Raw genomic sequence first — 23,471 nt, 5'->3', positions numbered from 1 at the left:
GTATGTAAATCCTTGAACCTCTTACCATGAAGCGTATTTTCCAACACTGTAATAATTATGTATTTCTTACTTGTATCCTTAAACTACAGATACATACATTAGTATTCTAATATAGTCAATAATCTTCCTATTGATACACATGAATTTTCACAGCTCTTCAGAATATTTACTTTTTTTACCTTCCTAGGGCTTAAAATAGACATTATTCACAGAACGGATGCATTTCTTAGGAATGCAAAGTCCTGAAAATTTGAGGTAAATTGAATATTTAATTTTGGTTAACCTACTTTAGAATTTTGCAGATGAAGACCTGAAAGAGTTAGTTTACTGAGAAATGTACTAGGAATTTATCATGCTTTAAAGGGACACACTAAGCAGCACAGTTCTAGAAAAATATTTTTTATCCTGTTACAGACAGTTTTGAAAAGGAAGATATATGCAGTGGTTTTGAAGATGAAATTGAAGACTAGAATATTTGGTTACAAAAATAGATGGCACTGCAGCACCTTTTTTTTTATTGTTATTTTAAATACCGAACTTCCAAATAGTAAATATCATTAATTTTAAAGTTGTCAGGAATGTCAACGTTTATTGAGAGGATTTATTGTGTTTTCTGATAACTTCATAATCCTACTGAAAACAACTACTGAACAAAAAATGTTGCTCTAATTCTCAGGTATAACATTGCAAAAAAATTAAAAATTTTTTCAACTAATAATCACTTTATTCTCTTAAAATATTAGCAGCTAATTCAGTCCTTCTAATACTTATTTTCACAGTTTACTGAAAAGGCAGGAAAATAGAGGCATACTCATACACAGAACAATTTCAGGAAGAACATACAAAGGAAGAAATCACTAAGCAGACCAGTGTGCAAGAGCAGATTAGGGCTGAAATCCAAGACTATAACAGCCTCTGAAATACTTTTTAAAAAGCTCAGTTTCTGATAGACAGTGAACATTTACAATTAGCTTTCGTAAAACTGTACTGTATGCTCAGCCATCATAAGGCACATGAGAATCCACAGGGAAAGAGATTGAAAAGGGACATAGAAATGCATGCAGCAACTTATTTCCTTAGGAGAAAACACCATAATAAAGACAAGCTTGAGCTCTATGCCTGAGGGAGAAGCCAGGATAAAATTTCCAAATAAGAATTATTGCTAGGGCAAGAGGAGATACAGATTATCTCTTTTGGGGCTTTGATTCTGCTGGCTAGATGGCGGAAAGCTGGGAAAATATTTGCACTTACAGTAATTGTGGAAGGAACTAAAAAGCATGTAACTTCAGAAGATGCTGCATGACCCCCAAAATTACTTCCAAGAATATTTACAACTACATATATTTTTCTAAGTTTCCCAATCACTAATACATGATGTTTTTCTAATTTAATTTGGCTTTGAAGAAGACAGCCAGGACTTTGTTCTGGCTCAACGTTGCAGAATAAAGTAATAGTTTTATTTTTCCATCTTCCCAAAACTGTCTTTCTTTTGTAAGAGAGCTATCTGTGCGGAGCATGTAATGTGCAGTCTAATCCTGCACTTCAGTAGCCTGCAGTGCCTCACAAAAGTCTCAGCCCTGGAAGAAGCCTTGTCTACTGAAAATGCACAAATATTTGCTGAACTACTTTCTCAAATCACAGGATAACACTGCCAGGTAACACAGCTACTCAGGAAAGACAGATTAGTTCAACAAAGTTCATAACCACATATCTAACTCACATCACTGGACCACCATTAATGTTTGAAGATACATAATTAATACATCCTTCCATGTTTGCTGAATTGAGGTGATGCACTTACATAGGGAATTCAACCTCTGTAAAAATGAAGGGGTTATTTTTACACGTTCAATTGCAGAATCCAATACTTAAAATGACTACGACATTGGGCTAGATGCCCCCCCAGGTATCAGTCACTCACAGGTACTATCATATGTGGTCATTAACATTTGTACAGAATGTTAACCCACCAGAGGATCAGACCACTAGAAAACCCAGCAGCTGCTCCGAGCCAATATTGCATTGCTGCTTGGCATATTATAATTCACATTAAAAAGAATATATCTGACAACCAGAAGCAGAGCTCTTAAAAGCAATGCTCAACTTCAGTAGCATAGTTTTGTGTCAGTTTATTTCATTGCTGATAGTTTGGGATTTTGGGGTTTTTATTTTGGTTTGGTTTTTTTGGGTTTTTTTTGTTACAATTTATTGTTATAATTAATTGGTGAAAATAATTAAGATAACAATAACATCTTATTTTTCTTCCACTGGATTTAATTTATGCACTGCACAGAACTTCCAATTTGCTGAGTTTACTGCCTCCCCTACAACCAGGAATAAAAGAACTATTTAAATTTTTAAAGGTCCACATTTTTAACTCTGCACACTCATTAAACAGTACTTTTTCAGAAGGCAATTCAATCAGGTCTTGTAATTGTTTTCATACAAAATTCACTGTGCTAATTTTACTGCAAGCTAGGGAAAAAATGGACAAGAAAACTGGTATTTTTAACACTCTAGTCAGTAGGAGAATATGATTACAGAAATGGCATTTTTTAGCATAACAATCATATTACATCTTACCTGATGGCATATGTGGAAGCTGTACACATTAGGAATAATACTAACACCATAATGACTCCAGTCAGACCTGGAACTAAAAGGGACATAACTTATATTTGAACTGTGAAGAGGTATACTTGTCTACTATGACCTTTTAAGTGGAATTAGACATACAAATCATGATTCATTCAAACTCTTGAATAAACTTATCTCTTGAGCACAACTCATGTACAAACCAGACAGGAAAGAAGAGTTCTTGTCTAATTTCCCACCTTCCCAAAGAAAAATATCCCTTTTCCTTGCCTTTCACCATGCATCACAATTTCCTATTTGTCTTTGCTCCTGTCATCTTTTGCTTGTGACATCTGTGTCTAAGCAGGTAACTAAGAACAAACACTGTTTACATGCAAGACTGACTGTACAAGCTTCTGTCTCTTTTTTATTCCAAACACTACACTCTGTTGATCATGACAATTAAAAACCTGTTCAGGGACAGAATTTCAAGCAAATCAATTTCTATGCAAGCTGTCACTACAATTTTTTGCCAGGCCATTTCATTCTGGAATGGGGAAGAGCCTGAAATTACTCTCCATGGCATTGTATCATGCTTGAAATTGTTGCCCATAGAGCAAGGTCTGTGAGAGTCATCTGCAGCCAGAACTTGGGAAAGAAAGGTTAAAAATATTAATGATTTGACTCATCTGCTCAAGTGAAGACTTCTATGAGAACTAGTTTATCTCTCCTTTGACTTAAAAAAGACCTGAGGATAATCTCAAATCTTACCTTTTTATAAACTTCTCAATATTCATTCATTGAAAAGTCTGATACCCAAAATCTGACACACCACAACTCACTCCTCAGTTTTTACAGACCTACATTCAATGGAAGCTTTGTCATGGACTTCATAAAAAAAACTTGATTTCCCTCCCTCATGGAAAGATTGCAGTTAAAAGCAGCTGCAATAAAAAAATATGCATTCTGTCCACTGCCTCCTTCTTAATTTTTTTTCTCAGTCTGATTTGATGTGTAGCGTGCAATGAATCTCAACTCTGAACTAATACCTCCAATGCAATTGCAGTACAGCACTGATTTAGCTTCCTACACTGTCACACGAGCCAGAGGTCACCTTTTATGTCCAGTTTTTCAATTATCTTCTCCATCAGACTGAAATCACTCAGTCTTGCCCCAATTTATCAGTTCATTTTTAGTGTTTCATTTCTGCCCTGTCCCTGACTCTCCTTTCCTCTACTAAGTATAATCTTTAATACTTGTTCCTCCCACAGTCTGCCTCACACCCTTATACAAGGAGGTTCTTTCCTGGGCTAATCTGAAAAGCCATCATCACTGTATAAATCCTTCTGATTCCTTATTCCTTCTGTTTGCTGTTCTGAACTGTCTGGGAAGAAACCAAGGGTTTTTTGCTTATTTGCACAGCTCCCAGTGCAGCAAATTCTTGAGCACTCCTTCAGCACAAATAGTACGTGATCATTACCAGTCATTAGGACAGGGAGTGAACAGAGTAATTTTAAATTTAGGATAACTCTGACCTCAGTTTCTGTCAGTTCACATTCTCCCTTCCTCTTCTCTTGACTGATCTAAACCTTTCCTAGGGTTTTTGGGAAGCACTGGCACACCAGACACTAATTCCAGCACACCGATTGGGATTGACAAACCTAGAACAACTGCTGTCTGTTCATAGATTTGATTTGACTATGCCCTAAATGCTACCAAGTCAGGATTTTGCGTTTGATCCAAATAAGGGAGAGACTGCAACGGCATCAGGAAGGAACTTTATCTGCTTATGAAGCTCTACAGCTCAGTCTGGTGCCTGCCCCTCCATACCCAAACATTGCTCACTTCTAAATTCCTGCACCAAAAATGTCTTCATCTATTTATTCTGTATGAGTGCTGAAGCCTGATTCCCATGTAACAGTTCAGATTGCTCAGAAACCCAACCAGGTCTTAAATAAACCAGCTGAAGCATAAAAGACTGGTTTTCCATTATGTTTCTTTTTCTAGAAATTGGATCATTTAGGAATTTGGTTTCAATATTAGGGAGAATCTCTGTTTGAAACTAATGGATTTCTGCTGACTCATCTGTACAACAACAGATTTGAAAATGCTGCTCATCCTACTACTGGGTTTATGTAACTCCTTCTTCCTGACTAGTGGATAAGCAAATCCAGGTTATACTAACACAAACCACACAACCCCATACAGCTGAGATACAACAAATGGAGCATGCCAATACAGGACCAAAAGAAGTGTTGACTGCAGAGCGACAAAGTTTTTTCACTCAGTTTTGCAGGACTTACCAGTTGCAAAAAGTAGTTTCCTCGGGTCCTGAAAAACAGACAAGTAAAACCAAATAAAATCAATGTATGATATTTTATATCTATTATACAAATAATTTTACAATAATAAGTAGCCTATAAAGTTCACACATTTTAAGACATATGCAGTCCCTAAATCTGGAAGCAGGAATGGATTTGGTAACAGTTTAAATTGACTGCAATTCAACAAAAACTAAACCTTTAGCCTCTGCATTCCCCCAGCAAAGATAATTCAGATCTATAATCTGGATTCAGATAATTTTATAGATAATTGTTTTTAGAACTTTGGGAGAACAGAGTGAAGCAGAAGAGGCAAATGTTTTGAATCTAAATGTAAGACAAGAGGCAAGCATTTTATTGCCAGCTACATCACCAAGACATTTGCAGTGGACCCTAGTGAAGCAAGACTGAACACAAAGGATCTGACAGATGTTCCTGTGTCCTTCACCACATGTGAAAGGAAGAGGGAATATTTCAACATCAGGGAAACTGCCTCACTTCCCCTGATAAAAGCAGTGAAGACAAAACCTCTACTTCAAGAGGTTTTGTCTTCACTGCTTGGAAGACTTTTATTTAAACTTGCAGAAAAATGTAGTGAGGGGAGATGAGAAGTTTTCATACAGGACAGGAAAAATGAAGTGACCCTCTTTCTGACCTGGTCTGAATCCAGATGTGTATACCAAGGTAGAGAGGACAAGAGCAGCATCTAGACTGTCCACCATGGTTTAAAAAGGGATATAAATGGGATTCAAATACAAAGGTGCAAGAGATACTAAAGTACCTAGAATTCAGGATCCTAGAGTTCCTAAAAAACTTGCTATTGTCTCCATTTTCTATTGCAAAATTCCTAGGGCTGCTTAGTAGGGGCTTAGAGCCCTGGCATCTTCTTGCCTGAGGTAAGCTCCTGCTGATCTTTCTGATGAAGGGAAGTCTATCAGACCACTCCTAACACAAGCAGACACACAGTCAACCCAAGTGAAGCTCAGCAGAATAGTTGGTGTTGGCATGTCTGTCTGCCATTGAATAGCTGGGTGATTAGATCATTCACCCAGGGAATGGAAGACCTTGGTTGCTGGTCCTTAGGAGCCTGGATTGAGTCAAGCTCTGTTTTTCCAGGAAATGATGCAGCTGGGATAGGATCATTCTAAGTATTTCCTAATGAAACTGGATAAAAAGAAATGCAGACCAGAGACTAGAATGAACACAAACAAGAGAGAACTTGACTGTAGCCCAAGAAGAAAGGGTGCTGGACTCTGGTCTTGCTTCTAAAATCAGCAAATATCTCTCCATTGCCAAATACACAAGCATATACAATATACCTGACCAAGGGACTACAAACCTGATATTCCTGCTAGACATCTGCACCTCAGTCAGACAAGGCACACAAATCAAGTATTTTGCAAGCAGAAATCAGTTCATGTAGATAACTAACTCCATGCTTAGCATATATACTCATACATGCATTCACTGCAGCTGAAAAATGCAAAATCAATTTCAAATCTCACTGTATTTTAAACAATGGAAATACAGAACAAATTTGCCCAAAAAGCAGCAGAAATGTCTTAACCAGGCCCACCCAAGGAACAGAGAGAAGCAAAAGAGCAGCAAGAGAACAAGGTGGAAGGTGAAAATTTAGATGATTGCATTCTTCATCTAATAAACAGGACAGAACCTTGCTGGCTTTAATACATGCTTTGTCCAAACAAAGAAATAAAATCCACAGGAATCTACACAAGGGTGAGTTTTCAGTGCATGAAACAGGAGCACTGTACAGATCACACAATGGCATTAAATATGCAAATATTCATATATTTAAATTATATGCTTAAAACCAAAATATGAAAGGAAAGCTGGCTCACCTCACCACGATAGTTTGCTGCATTTAGGGTCACAAATTCTTCATTGTAATTCTCAGAGAAGTTAAGAGCATTCACCAGATGAGCAGCAACATGTAAGACTAAAAAAAACAAAAAACTGAGTAAATCTGTAAACAAGTGCTGGGTGTTCCCTGTGGCCACCCAGATGCCAAGATATAATCACATCATCTGCATGAGATATACTGGGGACTCAGGAATTCTTAACTATTCTTCAAGAGTAAATCAGCTTATAAATATTAATGACAGAAGGTTGTACGTGTTTTAGGATTTTTTTTTTTAATACTATAGTGGTGATTTCTGTACTGCAATGCTTCAGCATTCAAAGGTGTCCAGCCAAGAATATTTCTTCTTCACCAAAGAGAAAATAGGGTAGCTGCCTCCACTGCTCCCTCCTCTGCAGGTAAGTCTGTAGTACCCTGATTTTTTCAAATTCCTTAGGTACAATGAGGGTTCACTTGCAAGGGCAGATTTTGACCTGGTCTCACATACCTATCTTCTAAAAAACTGGCATTTTAAGGAAAGGCTTGACATTAGAATATATGCCCATGTGTTTAAAGCAAAAAATGAACCAAAACCCACACACATTCGAGAAAAGCATTTACAATTGAAGACGAGCAAGCACAGAGCAAGACTACCCCCAAATGTACTGCAGCAGAAAAACCACAAAGTGCTGCATCAACGTGCTTCCAAAAGATGCTGCTGCTCAGCACAGTGAGATCTCACCTGAAAAGATGCATATCGTGACACCACATGTCACATGGAAAGTTTTGCTTTTATCTAGCAGCCTTCTGGTTTTCTTGCTGGCAACCTAGCAAGAGAAGAATTCAAGTACTCTCTTCCAAAACAAAGCAAAGAAAAAAATACTAACAGCAACTGTGGTGACATAATAGCAACTTCATTAGTTTTAACACTTTGTAAGCTTAGTACCTAAATTTAAAAACTACTGGATTATGCCAAGGAGACAGTTTTGAGGACTTAATGAAGAAATCACACAGATATCAAGAGTACATAATGTACCTCCTGGCCTTAATATTTAGGAATTCTAGCATTACTTGTGAAGGCATCTTTTATAAGCAAGATCAAAAGGAATGGTCTATTTGCATACATATGTACATCTACAGGCATCAAATCTTACAGATATTGTCACATGATTAACAGAAGTGACGGGTTCAATTTGCAACCATCTAGCAAACACAAATGTTCCTCAAAAGCATTATTTGTATTTCTGTAAAAACAACTAGCAAATCACAAAGAAGGTAAACATTGTCTCTCCCATGATAACAAATGTATCAGGTTGGGTATTTTTGTAGAACATTCTATCACCTCCAGTAGGACACTTGTGGTCATGCAGAGACAAAGTTGGGTTTACTCCATTGAATTCTATCAGGAAGCACTTGAGAAGACACATATATCTCTAATATAAGAGTTTGGAAAGACAGAAGGGAATTTATCTGGTTACAACTCCCATCCTTCAAAAATGCACTGAAGAAACCACCCTCTAAACAGGTCAAATCAAACCAGACAAAGCCTGTCTTCAAAGGAGTCATGATGTCTGATCCTTGCACCATGCAAGCACAATAGTGTAGAACAAACAGGGATGTAACAGATTCTTTTTCTATTGTTTTTATACCAAACAGAGACCAGGGCCCTCTTCTCAAGCTCTGCATTCCAAGGACAGCACTCACCTTCTGGGATCCCCGCAGGAAGGCCAAGAGAACACGGCACATGGGGAGCAGGACCAGGCAGCAGTTGAGATTGAGGACAGATGCCGAAGCTCTGCTAATACACAATCCTAGCTGAACAAACATTGTAAGAGTTAGATTATGGGGAGAAGGGAATGGTATGTGCATCAGTCTTGTCTCTCTTTTACTCTGCTGTGAAACCAAATGGTTCCCCTGCTCTCTGACTCATCAAAATAGTGAAGTTTCATGATGTGCTGGAGAAACCACGGCACACAGCATGCTATCCTGTCCTCACAGGGAAGGCAACAGCTCTCATCTTTGCATCAAGAAGTTATTAAAAATTAACTTTGTCAATAATAAATTACAATTTTCTACTGGAAGATCCAATATCCTCATCAGTGCTCAAAGTCACATGGAACAAAACATTTGACACAAGAGTAAGTGTCCACTGAGAAACAACCTGAAAGCTTCAACAGACATAACTAAACAAAAAGAGTGATAAATACTATGATGACACTAGACAGCCACTCGAGTGTAATGATTTTTCTGTTAAGCCACAAAAAGATGTAAAAAAATATTTATTCAATCAAACTGAAATGGTCATAATGTTTCAAAGACTGTTGTAGAATTGCCACGAAACTCCTCATCCATTCACATTATGCAATGCCATATTTGGACATTAAGAAAATAGGTTTTCTTCAGTTTAACTGCTCAATAGCTGGGAACTGTAATGAAATCTAATTGCACTAATGCTTTCACTGATATATTTGGAACTTACATAATTAGAACAAAAACACTTGTCAAATAAATGAACAAAGCACACATTCATGTCATAAACCTGTATTTTTAATCTTATTATATTATCTCATTCATTTATGATTTTAAAAAGTTAGCAAAATGCCATTGTTCTCCTAGTTACTAGGTTGAATTACCTTTTTACTAGCTTATATAAAAGATGCTTTTAGACTGTCAACAGATTTCTGGAAGGATACTTCTTATACTGTTCTCAAAACCCCAAGTATTTCAACTCCTGAATAACTTAGTAAAAAAATATAATATTAAAGATAACTCAAATGCTGCAGGAGCATGTGAATGAGGTAAACAGGTACAAATTATCTAACAAAAATTACTTAAGGTTTATTACCTTTTTCAAAATTAAACTACGTTAAAAAATGAGCATGTTTTACTTTCTCTGACAAAAAAATTAATCTCTGCAACATCGATTATATTCTTATCTCTGTTATCAAGAAGAAACAAAATTTACAGACTTATGTTTGTGTCACAGAAATGGATGAATATATAAGTTAGTAAAAACAAAAAGAATAACTGCATTTCAGAATATCTTGCAAGATCTGAAGCACAACAGCATGAAAGGGTTTCTAAACACCAGTACCATAAAGCATTACAACTTCCTGCTCTCCCAGTTAGCAACATCCATGTACCTCACCTGCTCTGCAGCACACCTGGGCACAGCACCAGGAAGCAAACAGAAGGTAAAGATGTTCAATATACCTGAAGAGCAAAGCTCTGCACCTAAATCCTTTTTCTCTTCCAGCTACTTTACATTATTTAGTTAGACCTGAGTGCTAGGGACCTCCTCACCAGACCCTACCAGCTCCCAGAGAACAGAGCAGTCACAAGGGCACCCTCTCTCAAAAGCTGCCCATGAGAAGTAGGAGCAATTACCCCACAAAATGTGCTCTACCTTGTTCTCTACCACGTAAATGTGGGATTTCCAGAAAAAAAATCCCAGGAACAGATCATCTCCAACCTACTGAATGATAAGAAATAAGACTAAAATGAGCCATGTCACTTAGTTCTTTCCCACTCTCCAGATGTCCTCCACTATTTCTTCCAATGTACTGTTAGTCCTCTTTTTCCTTACATAAAACCTCCCTTGCTTCAATTTTGTCTGTTGCTTCACTCTCTGATCACTTGCACAATGAGATTTTTTCTTGCTACTCCTTCCTCATAAGCCATGTTCTTCAGAATTTAGGCCATCCTCTCCTCCCCACTCTAGACTCTCCCAACTGGAAATAACCCTTGAACAGACTGGACTTAATGAAAAGAAAAATGTCTCTATAATGCACTGTTTGCATATACAACACTGTCTCTATTTTCATTAAATCCTCTAAAGTGAAGCTAAAAATGAGCCATACACCTCATTGAAGCAATAACTTCAGAAACATGGTCATTAAAACATATAAGAATTTTTATTGGGGCTTACTGATGTGCTACAGTATTGCAGTGATTAAATGGGCATGACTTGAAAAACTCAAGAATTATGTTAGAAATAATGTAATGCAAACTTCAGAAGCAAACTGAATCATTTTTGTAGCTGTTGATTAATACACAAAATCTGAAAAAGTTGCAATACCATTAATGAGCAGTTTGAAAATTTTAATAACTTCTCTTGTATGGCCTATATGATACATCACTACTTTCTCAAGAATTTATGTTGTCTTTGAGTTTAAATATAAACCAGGCATGACATCAATTATCCAAGACTTCCTTTACCAAGCACAGCAATGTTTCTTACAAAGCTTTAACAAAACAATAGCTTGGTCTAGAAGAGAATCAATTCTACACTGAATAGTGTTAAATAAATGAAATAACTCCTGTCAGAGTTCAAGAAGCATTTGGACAACACTGTCAGGCACATGGTGTGATTCTTCAGATGTCCTGCTCAGGGCCAGGAGTTGCACTGATGGGTCCCTTCCAGCTCAGCATAGTCTGGGATTATAAGTAAAATGCCAAACAATTTAACAAGTTTGAATCACAAATGATGTGCAGAAAAGACTATCCTATTAACCCTCCTTTGTTTTTCTCCACTATTTAATAAAGAGCAAATATTCATTCATAATGCAATTACTATGGAAGAATGTCTTACATTCATTATAATTCAATGCTATCAACACCTGTACATACAAGAAAAAAAAGGAAAGAAAATAAGAAAAGAGACCAGCAAACAACTACTTACAGCATTTTCAAGAAGTATGATTCAAATATTAAAATACTGTTACCAATGGTTCATGTAAGGTTTTACTCTGAAGAAATAAAGTTCAGCAATATTTCCTGCAACAAGCCCATGACCGATTTGCAAACAATGGGAAATACATTTAGAAATTCTTAAAATCAAAATTCAGGCAAGAAGAAAAAGAGTTTAAGTTTGCTCTTGATATCTAGCCAAAAGCTAAAAATATGACCATGAAACTAATTCTTTCCAAATGGTTTCCAAGAGATCTCTTTCTTAACTTCCTTTGCATTGCCTGGGAGGCATAGTAACAAATTAACACAGTACATTGTTGGATTTTTAAACAATAGTAGAATAAAGGATGATTTTTGCTCCAAGGCAACTCACTGGGTCTAGAAGGGAATATATACCCTTATTAAGTAGTTAAGAAATGAGAAAAATATAATCCTATTTTCTTCCTGAAGTTTTTACTGTCTTAAAAAAATGTTATTGCATGTTAGTAGCATGTGAAATTTCTGCAGGATCAAAAAGAAAAAAAAAAAAAACCACACAAAATCTCTGGTATACTGGTATCTGATTTCATGGAGAGGCAAAGAATCATAAAGAAACTAAAGGATTACTCCAATTTACAGACTAAATCTGTGGCAAAAATAGTAGGGAACTGGATCATCCACAAAGTCAAATCCTAAAAGCTAGGTTAGATTTTTCCTCCAGACAAGCATAAAGGAATTGCCACCTTCTCCAAAGCAGCATAAAAGACCTCCAGAATGTAAATTCTCTAGTTATCCCTGTCTGATGTACAGTCCACAGAAATCCAGATGGACTCCTGGCTGTGCTCATACAACATACAAAGTACGTCAGAGAAGTGAAGAGTCAGTTCTCATTGTATCTTGCTGCCAGCAAGACTGAAAATGAGAAATTGAGCTTCCTTTGCTAGGAAAAGGACCTTTTCTGTTAGGCAAATGATTTCAGTATTAGATGGAGGGCTGAAGTACCTTACTGTGTACCCCAGAACTGCCCAAAGTTCGTAATTTATAAATACAGAGATTAATGTTACCTGCGACTGCTGTGCACAGAAATCTGATATTTTATACATGGTTGTAAAATTAAGATTTCAACAAATACTGTCCTATTTCACCTTTTTAGTCAATCTTTTATCAAAAAAATGTTAGAATAATGCAAACCCTTCCACAGCTGAGAGTGATGTGATTATGTTTCTCAAGACTTCACCACCTAAAAGCAACCACCCTGAACAGGTCATGGTGCAATAGAGACACCACACTTGATGCTGTCTCTTACAGCCTTTCTTTAAAATTTTTCAATCTTCTTTGGTTCAGGGCACCTTGAAAGGTTCTGGCAAGACTCACAAGCCACATTCTGCTCTGTAGACACAGGTGACAGACCAACTCCCCAGATCAGTACTAGAGCAGATAAAGTTGGTTATTTTCCTAGGTGGAACAAACTGCGCTACACAACATGACTCCTTTTGACCCAGCTTCCTTTTCTTCATAGAGTACTCCTTCTCTCGAGTAACAGAGCACTGATAACCTAAGATGAAGGACAGAACTGAACTGTATGTACAGCAATTATTCCTCTTAGGCCTGTCAAATCTGGCTGGAGATCTAGCAATAAAAACATGAAGCAGCTGAAAAGAAGGAAAATGTGAGTGTAGGGGAAACCTACTAGAACATGCGAAATCGTCTACAAAAGTTTGACTTGGTTTTGCTCCTGAAGAAGGTTTCAAAGAAGGAGTCTGTAAATCTCAATCTCATGTACTGCAACTCTTTAAAAATTATTTTAAGTGGTGCAATATTTTTTAATATGTATGGAGTATCTTCCCTGCACTGCTGTGAATCAGTATTCTCCCTGTTCACTTGTAACTCATCACACAGGCATTCTTTGAAGGTTTTCCATCTCCTCTTGTCTACAGTTTAGGTCACGTTCCCATTTTATAAGCAGTGCCTTTGTGTAGGATGTACTCCTTCTTCTGCTTAAATCAGACATTCAAAATGAAGAAACCAACTAACTTAATCTTGAGTAAGAGCTTCCAATTTCTCTGATAATCTCTAAGCAAAGGGTCAAGACACACAACTCTCCCCAATGCTAAAATATGGGGGGTAAGCAGATTCCAGTGTGGTTGCATAACGACCAATGAAAGTGGAATTTGGTCTCAATTAGTGAAATCTCTGTCGTTATGATAAACTAGCAAGGAGAGACATAAAAGTTACTGGAACATATTCCAAGCAGTGAATAAAGGTGACAAATGTTATGCACAATACTGCACAATAAAAAGGCAGCAACTGTACAGATAAAAAAGCGAGGCAGCACTTTTCAGCCCCATTTTCAGTTATTCAGTCTTTTCCCAAAGAGATCCTTCTGACAATGCATTTTCTTCACTTTGGTCTGAAACCCAGAAGCTTATTTCTTGCATTAACATTTGACTACATTACAGCTATTTGAGCAGGGACAAGAGAGGGAATGGGGAAAGAGAGACCCTTCATGCCATGACGAAATGAGCTCAAAGCTCTTTCTGCTCACAGGGAACTCAAGCAACAGGAAACAAGCATTTCATTCAATACTGTTAAAGCAAGACTTGAGTTCTATAAGGCCAGTACCAAATTTATGGCTGATTTTTTTTTTTTACCAGGCACAATCAAACTTGTTAGACAAAAATACAGCCAAGCTAGACTAAAGAGAGAAATCCTGAAGTCTGTGAAGAAATCCGTCTGGACAATTTCACTGACTGAGTGGACCAAAATCTCCATCAAAGATTTTGGAGTCAAGTAATTTAAGACTCTCCCCTTCTGTAACTCATTCCTACTACACATTATAGCACCTATCATGAACACAAAGATGAGAATATTCCCTTCCTCTCTGCCAAACTCTTTTATAAGAAATTCATGTCTGTTGGGGATTTGTTCACAGGCTTCTCTTCGTTAAGCAATGTAAGACCACAAGTTAACACCTATGAAATCATTAAAAAATGAGGTTCTTTATCTGAAATTTATCTGAAAACTGGTGCTTTCAAACCAGTGTGAATGAATGCATTCATACAGTAAGACTATGACCTGCAGTCAATTACAAACAATTCAGTATCCAAAGGGATGGTTCATCAAAGCAAAAGTATTGGAAAGGAATTTACATCCACTAGGTTCTGGTGAACTTTCACTGCAAGTATTATGTAATCACAGAATTATTCTGGTTGGAAGGGTGTCTCTGGTTCAGGATGTCTCTGCTCAAACTCCCTGCTCTAAGCATGTTCAACACCAAACTCAGATTAAGTTTGCTCAGGGTTTTTTGCCCAATTACATTTTGAAAACTCCCGGGGATAGAGACTGCACAGTGAAGAGTTCATGGTCTCATCAAGAGAAGTCAAACTGAGCAAAGCAGAGATGTTTGACACAAAATAACACTAAGTTTCCTGGTACATAAAGATTGATCAACCTCCTCCTACCATGTTACTGCCTTCTACTTATCTGTTCTCTTGGCACTTCCAGGACACCACCATGCTCTTGGTGCCTTTTCACAGATGTAGAATTAAGGATCAGGAAGATTGTTATTGAAAGACTGAGTGAGAGTTAAGTACCTAAAAACTTTGAAATCCTGTCCTAAAGTATCTTGTTCAACATCACAGAAAAGGCAACTGGAAGAGAATAAACCTGAGCCTTATTCTTCTGTAGGCAGCTGAAGGGAAGTAAATCATTTCAGGGACCACTGAACAAAAGACCAACACCATTCTTTCTATTTCTTCACCTCAGAGATGGCATAAAAACATGGCACAGTTGAATATACTCAGAATATTCAGTCCAAGATCTTATTTCATATCACACTCTGATTTCCTCCAGCAACTCTTCTTGTTCCCTGTTACTTGGTAAACAACAAAATTACCTGTGGTAAATTTTTCCATGCTGCAAGTGCAGAAGTTCTTAAGGCAATTATAGCCTATTGTAGCATACTAAGAAAGAAAAGAAGCCAACTCCTTAGGAAACCTCACTGAAAAAATCAGAAACTTTTTTTAATTCAAAAAGTGCCACTCCTTTTGGGCAACTTTGTTAGCTCTCTGGAAAAAGGAACCAGTTGTCATGGAAGTATCCATTAAAGAGTTCAATCTGTTCACACAAAAAATATCAACTGTTGAATTAAAAATGAAGAATTTAATTGAAATCTCAAAATCTTCAGACACCAAGAAATGGCACAGAGGCTCTGCAAACCACTTACACAGGCATAGAACAGAGAGTAGACTGGTTATACAGATGGACCATGGGTCAGTGACTATACAAAACTAATAGAGAAAAAGAAGAGGGGCAAAAATCCCTGTGCAGCTGTAGTATTGCTTATGCCATCTCCTGAAGAAAAAAAATTGGGTTCAGTTTTCCCAGCCCTTGCAAAACAATCTCTATTATTAATACACATACACAGATATAATGAAGAGAAGGAAAAAAGCTTAATTCACAGAATGACTAGGTTGGAAGAGACCTTAAAGATCATCGAGTCCAACACAAATTTTAGGGTCCAAACCTTAACTTTGGGATCTACTGAAGATATTTAGATGAGCTGTAAAAAGTGAATTGCAAGTACATTTTACAGTCTTTAGTATTTTGAAAAATGTCAAAATTAGTTTTATAACTTTGACCAAAAGTATCTTTTAGGCTTAGCTCTTCATTTTTAACCTTATTTTAGGAGTCCCTAAATTCTGTAGTACTTTTTCCCACAGTGGCAGACACAATTATACAAACTTAAAAGGATGACCTCCTAGTCCTCATCTCCTGACCAATCTGTTGCCTGAGTCCTCTTACGGGTTCTGAAAACACATTAAGTTACTTTGCAAGTGACTTCCATTTTAAAGTATAAGAAAACAAAAAAAAAAATCCCAACCAGATGATGACCTGGTATGAGGCATATGAATAATCTGAATTGAGAGAAACTTGCTGATTGATACCAGCTGAAAACCTGGTCCAACATGTTACCCAAAAACATTTGCTTTACAAACAACCCATTTGCTCCACCAGGAACAAACACAGTTTTCAAATGGATACACTGGGATGCAAAGCCACTAGAAATCAAGGTAAAATTAAACACGTTTTCATGCTTTTTCTGTCAAGAAGGTCACCACTATGAAGGATTTAATTATTGTCATTCCCTTCTTTTTTGCACTATCTTTGCTAAGATTCACTCTTGAACACATCTGAATCAACCATAAGAAGGAAAAAAAGGAGAAAAATGTATAAACTCAACTTATTTCTAAGCAAGATCACAAAACTTTATGGTACTGACTAGTTATGACAATATCAGCCATGTGAAACTATATACCCTGGATTTACCAAAAAGAAACCCCAGAGGCTCTACAGCAGATTAGGATGTGCATCATCTATGTTTAATCTCATGTCAATTTTCTATTGAAATGCATTCCTGAGTATGACATAGTGTTACAAAGCATCATGTTATTCAGACACTTTTTTCCCAGACTGTCAAATTCTGAGCAACCCATGGGCATTTTCCAGAAAGACGTTAACCCTTACTTTATGCCTTTTTAGACATAAGTTTTTTTTTTTTTAAATTACTACAATGGGTAATTTCCCAAGGCAGGCTGGTATCTCACATCTCCAAAGTATCTTTTTGTGTTCATCTGCTGGTGGTGGGTGTTGACCTTGCTAAACCAAAACATCTGAATCTTCATTAAACCACCCAGAATCAAAGAACTTACTATTAGAAATCAAAAGTGAAGTTACATGTATTACAGTGAATTTAGACAGAACAGAGGATCCATGAGAATGACAAAGACTGAAAAGAACTAAGACTTATTAAAAGTCCCTCAGCAAGCATGTATATTACAATAACTGGATTGGAAAGAATTTGCCAACAAGAGTCCATAGCTTGCTAAATGTGCTGATGACGAAAAGTGGAGCTCCAGTCATTTGTTGAGCATGTCTGTGTTTCTGTGAGCTTGTCTGCTGCTGGGAACACTGGGAGAGTAGAGAAGAGAGAAAAGCATAGCTGTCCCACACTTGACTGGCTCTTTTTCTTCTTAACAGTGCTCACTTTCTACTCCTAAACGACTGTCAGAAGTATCCCAGTAAATTCTTACCTCATCTTTCCCTACTTTGAAAAGTTAACAGGTAGTTTGTGCCATTTTTGGTTAGCAAATTCATTCTGCCCCTTATCCCATCCTCAAACATCCCAATTTCCAGGGCAAAAGTAATGTCCAGGTCACTCACCCCTAACATCTGATGCAAATAATAATACTGTAGCCCTTGATTATAAAGCAGGAAGGTTTTCCCGAAGAGCCATACATTGAGGGAGAGCCAGAAAAACTGAAATGAAACAGAAACAAGAGATTGTAAGTGAAAGTTACATGTGCAAACTTTTCAGTGATCATTTCATTTCATTCATAAAACTCATAGGTAGGTCTGTAGTTTCATATGTTTATACGTAAATGAAATGGAAAAGCAAACTTCACGCACATATTATGCTTTAAAGTATTAAAATGAAGTGCCCCTATGTGGGAAATTTTCACTTTCATTGAACTTCACAAAACTTTTTGTGTCTTACGACAACCGAGAGCTGGCAAAGCACTCCGATACAAGACGCTATCCCAAACCTTTAGCTGGACGTTGCATTTAAGAGACTCAAAGAATAAAAAACAACAACAAAGAGACAAAGGAAGGTAAAGAACTTGACCTCCAAGAAGCTGCATCTTCTCCCCCAAACTTTCCCAAACAGAGCCTAACAAAGAGCAAGCACACGCACAGCGTGTGCCAGCCGGGCAGGGCACGGAGGCGGGCACTGTCCCGGGCCATGGCACCCGCCTGCATCCATCCCTGCCAGCCGCGCACCGGGACGCGCTCGGAGCACATCCCGCCCACCCGTCCGAGCCTCGGCACCCTCACGGCGCCCTGCCCCGCACGCCGGGAGCCCTGCCCCGCACGGCAGGACGCGGTGCCCCGGCTCCCCGACCCTCGGGGCAGCCCCGGGGCGGCCTCCGCCGCCTGCCAGCACCCACCGGCCCCTCCTGAGCCTCCCCCGGGGGTCAGCCCCTCTGAGGGCAGCCCCGGGGCCGCCCCTACCAGGAAGAGGTGCTTGCTCCCCTCGTTGGCCAGCCAGCTCCTCCAGGAGAGCGCCATGGTGCGGGACGCCCGCGGGGCAGGACGGAGGGTGGGGGGCGCCGGGCGAGCCCTCCTTTTCAGCCGGGCCGAGCCGCCCTCCCCTCTCCCCACCCCTCACCCCCCGCCCTGTCTTCCGGCCGCCGGGGCGTAGCGCTCCGGCCCCGTCGCGCCGCCGGCCGGCCCCCGGCTCCGTGCCGCCGGCCGGCCCCCGGCTCCGTGCCGCCGGCGCTGCCCCTTTGTGCGCGGCCCAGCGCCCCGGGAGCCGCAGCGCAGCCGGGGCTCTCCGGAGGGCAGCCTGCCCTGCCCTGCCCTGCCCTGCCCTGCCCTACTCTACTCGGCCGCGCTGCGGTGCCGTGCGGCCGCTTCCTCGCGTCCCCCACCTTGGGAAGAGCGTTTCCCCGGAGAGAATCCCGTCCGTGGGGATCCCGCTTGCCCGACCCCCCCATCCCCGACCGGGCTGAAATGTGATCCAGAAAGCAGGAGGGAGCGGGGGAGCAGCCGTGCATGCAACTGCTCTGCAGTTCGGGTGAAACAAAGAGGCTGTCCAAGAAACTACTGTTCGGGAAGCACGTGAGGCCCTCGAAAGCCGGGAAGGGACAGGCTGTGTTATTGATTTGAAGTCTGATCTGCTCCATCAGGTGTCCCTGGAGGACACTGGAAGAGGCCGCCTCCTGTGTGCCGGCACAGCGGGTGTACAGTCGAACGACAGCCAAGAAAAAGGGGCTATGGGCAATTCCACATCCAGTGTCCAGAGTCTGGGTTGCTGTGCTTTGCCGGCAGTCTGCTTTTACTGGTGGCCTTTGGGTTCGGGGAGGGTGAGGTTTGAAGGAAAGTTGCACTGGATACTGATTTTTATATTAAGAAAAAGCTTTTGAAAACAATGCTTGTTGCTAGCAGCTTTCAAACAGGACAGCCTTGTGAGACAGCGGAACAGTTCCACCAGGCACTATGGTGCGCAGGTTGCCCCTTGAGATAGCAGTAGCAGTGGCAGCTGACAGCAGAGTAAGGATGGTGTTCTGGGAGACGCCAAGTCCGAGGAACGGTGCTGAACAGTCTTGTCCAGTCCAGTTTGAGCTGGCTGTCTTTCTCTTATTATCTGGCAAGTTGCCATTTTTTGAGTTCCTTATGAGCCGAACACCAAGGGTCCAGAAGAATGGAAGGGGACAAAGTGCCATCTTTCTGCAGTTTGTATCAAGGTGGAGGGCATGTCTCACCCCTGTGTGGTCCTGGCAATAAAGAGTACAAGTCAGGCATGGCACCTTTGAAACTCAGTTGAGAGTGTTTTTGCTGCAGCAGGAGCTCTGTGGCAGGATTTCTGTGGCTGTATGAAGTTTTGGGTGAAGTTCTGAAGTAGCAGGATTGCATCCATTTTATATCATCTAATGACACTAAAAGGAGAACTAGTGAAAGGAAAAATACATATTTTGAATTTAAGACTCAACAGAACCATAGCTTGATGCCAAAGCAGCCCTAACAGCAGAAGAAATAGTACAGTTTATTTATCTTTTTTGCTATTTCCATTCACTTTTTTGCTTCTGTTGTAATGCTAAGGAGAATGGAAACTGCTTACAGAGAAGCAGATGATGAATCTTCTCTGGACAAGCATGTCAAAGATGGGATGCCACAAAATAAAACTTGAAGGACATGTCAGGCCTAATAACATGGGGTCTTGGCCGAAACAGAAGCCAAGGAGACAAACACAAAACCAAAATAATTTGCCCATGCTATATTTGCACATTAGAAATGGCTCTGAAAAATCAGCTTATGCAGGATCTGACTGCCCACTCACTTGAAGCTGATGACTCATGAGGCAGCACTTCACTGCCTACTTACAAAGTGCCATAAGGCATGTGGAGCACATGACTCATGCTCGTCCACATTGGATCCTACATCATATCTAGGTACAGAGCAAGGAATGTGTTTTTGTAGAAAACACCCCTATTTTCCTTCTCCCTGGAAACAGCCAAGGGCTTTGAACCAAAAAGAGTCTGGCAAAGACCAGTGCCACACTAATACATGTAAGTTCTTCCTCCACAGAAAAGGCTGAGTTCATTTTCAGTTTTAAGCCATCCCAGATGTATATGAGTGTGTATTTTAAATTTAAGAGCACTCAGAAATGACCACAGACAGTAGTTATAATCCAAATAATTAGAGAAGTTATACTATGATTCTCAAACCATTTGAGCTCATCTCTGTTTGTGGGCATTCATCCTCTGATTATGATGGTCTCTGTGCTTTGTCCTACCAACTGGACAGAGCAGTGCCAAGGTAGGCAGCCCTCTGTATTGGGTCTGTGTGGCCAGGTGTTGGTAGGGAGGAGGCCTACAGGGGTGTCTTCTCTGAGAAGCTGCTGGAAGCTTTCTTCATGTCCCAAGAGGCTACAAGACAGATGTGCCACTGGCCAAGGCTAGGCCAGTCAGAAATGGATATAACAACTCTGTGATAACATATTGAGGAAGAAGAAAAAAAAAAAAGTTATTGTTCAGATGTAACTGGGGCCAGAGAAGAGCAGGGTGAGAATATGTGAGTGGAGCAGCCCTGCAGCCCCTGAGGTCAGTGCAGAAGGAGTGGAGGAGGTACTCCAGGTGCCAGAGCTGGGATTCCCCTGCAGCCCCTGGTGCAGGTCATGGTGAGGCAGCTGTGCCCCTGCAGCCCATGGAGGTTCAAAGGGATGCAGAGATCCACCTGCAGCCCATGGAGGAGACCCATGCTGGAGCAGGTGGATGCCAGAGAAGAGGCTGTGACCCCATGGAAGAGCCATGGTGGAGCAGGCTCCTGGCAGGGAGAGAGGCATACCCATGGAGAGAGGTGCCCATTCTGGAGCAGGTTTCCTGGTAGGGCTGGTGACTTCATGGGGGACCCATGCTGGAGCAGCCTGTCCTTGAAGGAGTGCACGACATGAAAGAGTAACCCACATTGTAGCAGGTTGTGGAGAACAGCTCATGGAATGGTTGCCTCTCATTGGAAAAGTTCATGGAGAGCTGTCTGCCATGGGAGGGACCCCATGCTGGAGCATGTGAAGGACTCCTCTCCCTGAGCAGAAACATAATGACCATAACCTCCTTTCCCCATCTCCCTGCGCCGCTGGAGATAAAGCTGGGAAGGAGGGAGGGATGAGGGGAAGATATTTTTAAAATCTTGTTTTACTTTTCATTATCGTGCTCTGATTTTGTTAGTAATAAATTCATTTAATAACCCCTATTCCAGTCTGTTTTGCCTATGGCAGTATTTGGTGAGTGATCTCTCCCAGTCCTTATCTCTACCCATGAACCCTTTGTTTTATTTTCTCTCCCCTGTGCAGCTGCAGAGAGGAATGATAGAGAGGCTTTGGTGGGTGCTTGGGATCCAGCCAAGGACAACCCACTGCACCATCCTAGAGACTGAACATACAGTGTCTCTGATAATGTTTCTTCTACTGCATCAGCAAAGTCAACTTCCAGGCCTACTTCCCATCAACATCCTCTACACTCAAATCTCCTCTCCTGAAGTATATTTGGGTACTTTACAACAAACACTTCGCTGAATGTTGTAGTCAATGTTACAGACATGGCTTGTAAGTTTTCTTGTGCTGGAATTCTGCTTGTGTAACTGAGAGTGATCCAGAGTCAAATCACCTAAGCTCCTAGGTGTCTCCATCTGTCATATCAGCATGTCTTATGTCTCATGTCACGTCAGCATGTTGTGACCATCCTGCAAGTGCCTGCAGGGATGGCATGTGTTGTTATGAGCACAACACTCTGTCCTTCTGGTCTGGGGAGCGATCCAGGCACCTCATCTTCTGCTCTGTTGCAGTCTGGATTTAGGTAGACAGGCCCTAAATTCTACATGCATCCCTAAGGGCATTTGTCCCCTACACCTTCTCAGAATATTTACCCTTAGCACTGAGAACATGGGAGGAGAAGAAAATGTTAGCACTGCCTTTATTACAGAGAACAGGAACCAAGTGCAGCTTCTGCATAACAGCTGAGTGATTACAGTGTTTGCCCAGTAGTGGGAGAGCTGGATCTTTCTCAAAGAGATGAAGCCATTGCATTCACATCCTAGGAAAGTTTTCCAACCACTGCTTTTCACTGGGGTCAGAGAAGGAAACAATCCCCAAGTGAGCCACTGTGCTGCCAGGAAGGCAAGCGAAGGAGGTCAGAGAGAAAATCAGAAAGCGATGCTGGCCAAGTGGTAACAGCACACTAAGGAAGAGAGAAGATCATCTAGGAAGAGGAGACTTGGGATGCCAGTTCATTTATTTTTTATTTTTGGAAGAAAAAATGCAGAACCAGTTTCAAAATTCAACATGTTTATGAGAAAACTGAAATCAGAAGAGAATCCAGAAATAGAAAGCTTTTTCCACAAATGAACTTGTGTTTCTTGGAAACTTTCTCTTTTAACTTATGCTGCTTGCTGTTTACCTTTATCATTTTTCCTTTAACTCTAGCATTCAGTCACAACATAAGGGTAAAATAGCAATCAAAGTACATGTCACTGTGAGGATCTGTGCCATGTGAGTAATATCCTTTGCAATGGCATATGGCTTTTATGGCATTACATGTTGTATCGTTTCTTTCCCTTTTTGAAACTGGATCTTTACATTTGCTGCATACCACAAGATCAGCTTGCTTTCTAGTATGCTCTGTGATGGATTTGGAGGCCTCCCTAAGGTGAAATTCTTCTCCAGGTTTGGGTGGTAGCCAAGTTTATCAATTTCCATGAAGCTGAAGTGATTCATGGTAATGCATTACTTACTGCTACCGTAGTGTCTGGGAGTATTAGGCATGGCTCAGGCCCACAATTTGCCTTATCAGAAAGGTAACATTTATGTCCAAAGGCTTCCAATGAAAAACCAAACAACAACAGTTGGAGTTCTGATCCTCATTTCTTGTAGACATGGCAAAATGGGCAGCAAGGTGTGAATCCTTTGGTAGCATTAGCAGGCTGTGTTCTACTTC

The 23,471-nt window shown here is 40.2% G+C and overlaps 1 protein-coding gene across 1 annotated transcript in view; it reads right to left on the bottom strand.

The window, feature by feature from the left end:
- Positions 1-18,621, bottom strand: part of NOX4 (NADPH oxidase 4) — a 110,282-nt gene extending 91,661 nt beyond the window's left edge. Inside the window, exons 1-7 of the mRNA XM_071432799.1 lie at positions 18,493-18,621; positions 17,644-17,739; positions 8,458-8,568; positions 7,496-7,580; positions 6,755-6,852; positions 4,878-4,905; positions 2,584-2,656 (exon numbers count right to left, since the gene is read on the bottom strand). Of these exons, the coding sequence (XP_071288900.1) occupies positions 2,584-2,656; positions 4,878-4,905; positions 6,755-6,852; positions 7,496-7,580; positions 8,458-8,568; positions 17,644-17,739; positions 18,493-18,549 (548 nt within the window). The 5' untranslated portion in view covers positions 18,550-18,621. The remainder of the gene's footprint in view (positions 1-2,583; positions 2,657-4,877; positions 4,906-6,754; positions 6,853-7,495; positions 7,581-8,457; positions 8,569-17,643; positions 17,740-18,492) is intronic.
- Between the last annotated feature and the right edge of the window lie 4,850 nt (positions 18,622-23,471).

The sequence above is a fragment of the Agelaius tricolor genome, unplaced genomic scaffold (genome assembly GCF_023055355.1).
Source record: "Agelaius tricolor isolate 1412-34295 unplaced genomic scaffold, bAgeTri1.0.p SCAF_9, whole genome shotgun sequence".
Classification (NCBI taxonomy): Eukaryota; Metazoa; Chordata; class Aves; order Passeriformes; family Icteridae; genus Agelaius; species Agelaius tricolor.
Note: the sequence above shows the minus strand (reverse complement) of the source record. Positions and strands in the feature narration are given on the sequence as shown.